This window comes from Echinops telfairi, unplaced genomic scaffold (assembly GCF_000313985.2).
Source record: "Echinops telfairi isolate 266 unplaced genomic scaffold, ASM31398v2 ScPeMD7_63;HRSCAF=240, whole genome shotgun sequence".
Classification (NCBI taxonomy): Eukaryota; Metazoa; Chordata; class Mammalia; order Afrosoricida; family Tenrecidae; genus Echinops; species Echinops telfairi.
Window position 1 is genome coordinate 345367 of NW_022103961.1, and position 6430 is coordinate 351796.

The following is a 6430-nucleotide window of genomic DNA, read 5'->3' on the forward strand; positions in this document are numbered from 1 at the left end:
ATGTATGCAATGTGATGTGTGTGTGTGAGAGAAAGCATTGTAGCAGTGTGTGTATGTGTGCAAATTATGTGGTGGGGGATATGTGTGTATCTGTAAATATATGTAGTGTATATGTGTGTTTCTATACAACTCCCTTTTCCTCATTTATAAAGAAACTCGTAAGGGTTATAAATGAACAAGACTGCCTTATCGTTCAAGTCTCACAAGTTTCCACCTTTGATACAGTGTGGTCTCATGACTTTTCTATTGGTTGTTTTCGTTGAAATTATTTAAGTTTTCCTTCTCTGCCACATAACTCTTACATAAATTTTGGCTTTTTCAAGTCTCACTGTACTGGGTTTTAGACACTTAAGAGTAGCTTATCTATTTGGAACCCCTCCCAGCTCAGTCTCAATGATAATTATGAATTGCCAGTTGTATGAAAGAGAACATATATTTTGATTTTATGTTTTCATAAATATTTTGATATGAGAGATTTTGATATGATTTGTTGGGAAAGCAAATCTACCCCAGATGTCAGCATCTGAAGCATGTCTGCCCTTATCATAAGATCACCAGTCAAGACAAGTAGTCAGGACCAAGTTTATCCAGGACAAGTGCCAGTGATTACCTGCCAGCCTCCCCAGGCCTCCATTACCCAGGCCAGCATCTTCTTCTATTTCCTCTAATTCCTCCAAGTCCAGCCCTAGCTGTAAATACAAACAGAAGTGACATTTTAGTATTACTTAATATGTTCCACAAGACATATTTAGATATTACAAACTTATATTCAAAAGCCGGTGCTATTTAGTCAATTCCAACACATACAACCCTATAAAATTCAACTCATTGCCATTGAATCGATTCTGACTCATAGCAACCCCGTGTGGCAAAGTAAAACTGCCCCATCAGGTTTCTGGGGCTGTAATCTTTGTGAAAGAAGACTCCACATCTTTCTTCCCTAGAGTCGCTGGTGGGTTCAAACCACCAATCATTCAGTTAGCAGATGTTTTATAATTTTCAGAGTGTATGTCTGTACTTATTTTGTTAAATCTATCCCTATATAGTTTATCCTTTTTGATGCTATTGTAAATTGAATTGTTTTCTTAATTTCATTTCAGACTTTATTTCCAGTGTGTAGATATAGATGATTTTTGTAGATTGATCTTGTATCTTGTAACTTTGCTAAAGTGGATTATTTAAATTTTGCATGCAACCAGTCAATTCCAGACCACAGAAAACTATAGGACAAGCCCAGTTCAAGAAATAAATTTCAAGGTAGAAAAAAATGAGGAGTAATAAACAAATTAAGAGATAAAACAAGCAAATACAGTTTGTGGATCTTAGCCTTTTATCTTTGAACATATTGTTGAAAAAATTATAAAGTATCAGAAACTTGTACACTGTTAGAAAAACTGATGATTTTAAAGAATTAGTTAGTTTTTTAAGAGTCATAATAATGTGTTTGTTTTTAAGAAATGGTATTTTTTATAGAGTTCAGGGGCAGTTCAGCTGTAGGATTCTTGCTCTCTCTGCAGGAGATCCAAGTTCAATTTCCAGCCAATGTACCTCATGTATAACCCCCACTCATCTCTCAGTGGAGGCTTATGCTGCTATGCTGGTGAACAAATTTCAGTGAAGCTTCCTAAGAAAGAGTAGGAATAAAGGCCTGAAAGTATGCTTTTAAAAATTAGCCAATGAAAATCATTCAGTTAGCAGATGTTTCTGATCACAAGGGTCAGCCCCTTTTGTGCATAGGGTGGCCATAAGTCAGAGGCTGACTTGTAGGCAGGTTAACAACACAAACATCTGTCAGAAATGCATACTGAAATTCATAGTGAAATACTATGCTATTTGATATTGGTTTAAACAATCTGGGAGTAGCCTGGCCAAAGGGGTGAAGATGGTGATAATAAAAGTAGGGGAAGTAAGCTTATTTTTAAAAAGTTACTCAGGTTTTATATAGATCTAAAATGTTCTAATGAAAGGGAAAGTGTCTAGAAAAATATGAAATCCACTGATAAAGAATCCACTGAAGATATGACTGAGAAATTATTTGCTCTGTACTTCTGTGGTACAGTGAATTACTGTAAATCGCCCACAGGCTATGCAAATAAGGTATTTGCTGCTCATCAAGGGTACTGGACAGCTTGATACCAAGGTGTATAGAACATAGGATGGTTAAGGTATATGTAAACTAGACTGGGCATTGATTTTCAGTGGTTTGGCAGTTTGAAATGATATAATTTGGGACACACTTAATGATATGCTCATCCTCCATTATGTGGTCTGATATAATTATCTTCCATTTTGTGATGTGTTGTAAATCCTACATTCTATGCCTGTGGTCCACCACTAATCTATCAGTTTGTAGTACTCTGGTGACTTCTGTGTTGCTATGATGCTGGAAGCTATGCCATCAATATTTGAAATCTCAGCAGGGTCACCTCTGGTAAATACATTTCAGTGGAACTTTCAGACTAAGAACAGACCACAAAGAAAGAACATGCTGTCTGCTTCTGATGCATGAGCCACTGAAAACTTCATGAAAAGCAGATACAGTACTAGGAGGGGAGCTCCTAATGTGAGAAGGCACTCAAAATACAAATGGGAAGAGCTACACCTCCTCAAACTAGAGTCTATTATAATGACATAAGTGGAATAAAATTTGCGGGACTTTCATTTGATCATGGGGCATGACTCAAAATGAAGGAAAAATCAGCAAACATTCATTAGTATTCAGAACATGGGATGTATAAAATTACTTGCCACATATATGAATATTCCTAGTGCTAGAAGGGCAGAAAAGAGGTCCTGATTACACCAGAGTTATACTAGTTGTCCTTGAACTGAAGTGCGCATTCTATTAAAACCCCATGCTCAAAACAAAACTAAATATAAACAAGGCAGTGGACAAGTCAGGAAGAAAGGAGAGTGCCAATGATGATCCCTCTACACATATGCAAATAAAATAGAGGCCATCCTACTTCTAATGTTTGGCATTCAACATTAGAGAGTCAACTGGGATAGAAAAGCAGTCTTCAGGACCAGAAAGTAACAGACACAGACTACAAAAATAGAAATGCTGCCAGTTACGATTTTACTCTAAAGCTGCAAGTAAACGTTTGGAATATAAAGTCTTAGAATGAGTGACTGTTAGTGAAGAATGGTTAAGGAAATACTGTTTGAACTGTGCTTAGGGGGGGAAATGGAGGGGCGGACAATATTATAACTATACGGTAGGGTGGAAAAATTGATGCATTTGAACTATAGTCTTGGTGGAAAATATTGAAAGTACCACCGGCTGGTTCAAACAAATCAGTCTTGGAGGAAGTACAGCCAGACTGCTCCTTAGAGGCAAAGATGTTGAGACGTTGTCTCACATACTTCGGACATGTTATCAGGAGAGACCAGTCCCTGGAGAAGGGCATCATGTTTGGTAAAGCAGAAGGGCAACAAAAAAGAGGAAGGCCCTTGACGAGATGGATTGACACAGTGGCTGCACCAATAGTCTCAAACAGAAGAACAATTGTGAGGATGGCACAGGATTGGATGGTGCTTCATTCTGTTGTACATACAGGGTTGCTATGAATTGGAACCAACTCAACAGTACGTAACAACAACAACAACAACAACAAGGTAGGCTGGATTAAGAGGTTATCTTATGGGTGGGGAAGGGATACCAGAAGCAGGTAACTCGTTTAATAATGTAAGTAGAAATGGGACAATAACAAATAATGTTGTCCACGTCCAGAGTGGAGTTGAGGAGCGCAATGGTTTCTAGAACCCTCTACAATGTAGCATACACAATTCAACCCAGTCCTTACACTCCATTCAATTCATTCAATTCTCTCTTTATTCTCTTGAGAAAGAGGAGTGCTCCTCATCAGTCACATTCTCATTTGTGTACAGTAGACTACATTATATGACATGTTCCTATTCCCAAACAGCTGCAAATCTTAACACCAGTGCTTACCTCTCTGAAAAATTATATTTAAACCCCAATGTATTATGAGAGGATTTGAGATGACCCAGAGCTCATTTATAGAACACTGTACCTGATAAATAGCTTCATCACAAGCATTCTGAAGACCTAAGCTCACCATAGTGTTCTGCAGCGTCCGGCCCATGTAGAATTCCAGGGAAAGATAGTAAATACGCTGAGGAAGCAAAAGAAATAATCTTAAAATATTAAATTCATTCCCCCACACTAGAAAGATTAGGGGTTATGAGTGGGCCCATAATAGCGCCCATTTAAGTTTCATTTATGTGATCACCATGCTTACTATCTCACACCATTCTGAATCATGGATTCACTTGTTTCCATGTCCCTTTGCAAACCTAATCTGTACTGTCAGGGTACGGACCCCCAACCCCCAACCCCCAACACTCAAATGGGTCCTCAGGAGTGACTTTGCAATTGTGGAAACTAATAGAGACAGAAAGACAGCGGGGCATAGGGGCTCCTTGTCCCTAGGCCAGGATCAAGAGAGTGAATGCATTTCCCAATGGGTATATATGATGGGCTTACAGAGCTTTTAAAAGGCATACACGTCATACAGCCGACATATTACAGAGGCAATCGGTAATATTGTAAGTGGTTAACATAATAAATAAGCAATTAAATGACTCAGTATCTTGACCTAGTGCTAGTGGACCCTGGACATTCCTGAGCCCTCTCCAGGGGAACAATCTATCAGAAGAGTTTGCTACATTTCACGGTGGGTTGGCTATAGAACCTGAGTACTCTTATCTACATATAACCTCAGGCATAGTGAGTAGCCAGATGCAAGTGTGAGACATCTTTTAGGGTAGCTCCTTTAGGACTGCTCCTTAATGGAGGGCTATTGCCAGGAGAACTTGTATTTGAAAACATTTCTATCTCAGAACAATGGAGATCTTTCTCAAAAGAGTGCCCATGGTTGCGAGCATAGAAATAAGACCAAATAGGGGCACCAATTACAAAGATCTACATATAACCACCTCCATGGGGGGACAGCCAACAGTAAAGTGGATGAAGGAAGACATCGGACAGTGTAAGATATGAGAAAATAATAATAATTTATAAATTATCAAGGGTTCATGAGGGAGGGGGAAGCAGAGATGAAGAGGGTGAAATGAGGAGCTGATACCAAGGGCTCAAGTAGAAAGAAAATGTTTTGAGAATGATGAGGGCAACAAATGTACAAATGTGCTTTACACACAATGGATGTACATATTGATTGTGATAAGAATTGTAGGAGCCCCCAATAAAATGATTTTTTTAAAAAGAGAAAGAAGGCCAAATACACTCTACCAAGTCCTCAGTTTATCACACTTTCCAAGGGTAGCACACTCAAAGGACACCCAGCAAACACATTTGCTTCACTGACGTTGACTCGCTGAGCAGATATAAACTAAACTTTCCCTGATGTGTTGGGAAGCCAGTGGTTCCTAATCATTCCAGTGGTTAGGAACAGGGCTCCCAGAACTGGATAGATCCAAACTGGGTGTAGAAGAGCCTCTGACCAGCCATGTGCCATTAGGCAAATTTCTACAGCACCTCTCTAACAAATCTGATAAAGTAGAAAGTATGTTTAATTATCAAAGGGTGGGCCCAATTAATTGGGTTAATCTGCTGTGTAAGGACTCTTTAAAACATTAAAGGGCAGAGATATTGCTTTGAGAACTAAGATGCGTCTGATCCAGGCCATAGCATCTTCAATCACCTTTATAAGATGTGAAAATTGGATGATAAATAAGGAAGAAACCATGCATTTGAATTATGGTGTTGGAGATGAATATTCAAGTACAAGGTACTGCCAGAACAAATTTGTCTTGGAGGAAGAACACCCAGAATGCTCCTTAGATTTGAGAATGGCAAGACTTTGTCTTAAATATTTTGGGTATGTTATTATGAGAGACAGTCCCTGGGAAAGGACATCATACTTGGTAAAGTAGAAGATCAGAAATAAAGGAAAGACCCTTAAAGAGACAGACTGATGCAATGACAACAGTGGGTTCAAAAACATAATAATTTTAAGGATGGCACAGGACCACACAGTTAATGGGATCTAACAACAACAGCAACAAAAATGTCAAAGCTCTAAACACAGTTACTTACACACATTGTGAAGTTTGCAATTGACATTAGCTACTTCTATCATTTACCATCACAATCAGCACTCACTGTTTGTATAAATGTGTGCTGTCATTTCAGCTAGGCAAAAGTCCGCTTCCTGCTTCATTCCGATTGTTGGCTTTGGGAAGTTAACAGATATGTGACGGCTCTGTGTGTATGAGGTGTGCTAACAGTGAGGATGCTGATGTCGACAAATCATATGTACATCCATTGTGTGTAAAGCACATTTGTACATTTGTTGCCCTCATCATTCTCAAAACATTTTCTTTCTACTTGAGCCCTTGCAGTATCTGAGTACTTTCCAAGCATGCGTCACGTAACATCTCCAAA

The 6430-nt window shown here is 38.8% G+C and overlaps 1 protein-coding gene across 1 annotated transcript in view; it reads right to left on the reverse strand.

The window, feature by feature from the left end:
- Positions 1–6430, reverse strand: part of PYGB (glycogen phosphorylase B) — a gene marked incomplete at its 5' end in the record, with an annotated part of 57912 nt that overhangs the window by 39958 nt on the left and 11524 nt on the right. Inside the window, 2 exons of the mRNA XM_004717820.2 lie at positions 611–689; positions 4038–4139. Coding sequence (XP_004717877.2) covers positions 611–689; positions 4038–4139 — 181 coding nt within the window. The remainder of the gene's footprint in view (positions 1–610; positions 690–4037; positions 4140–6430) is intronic.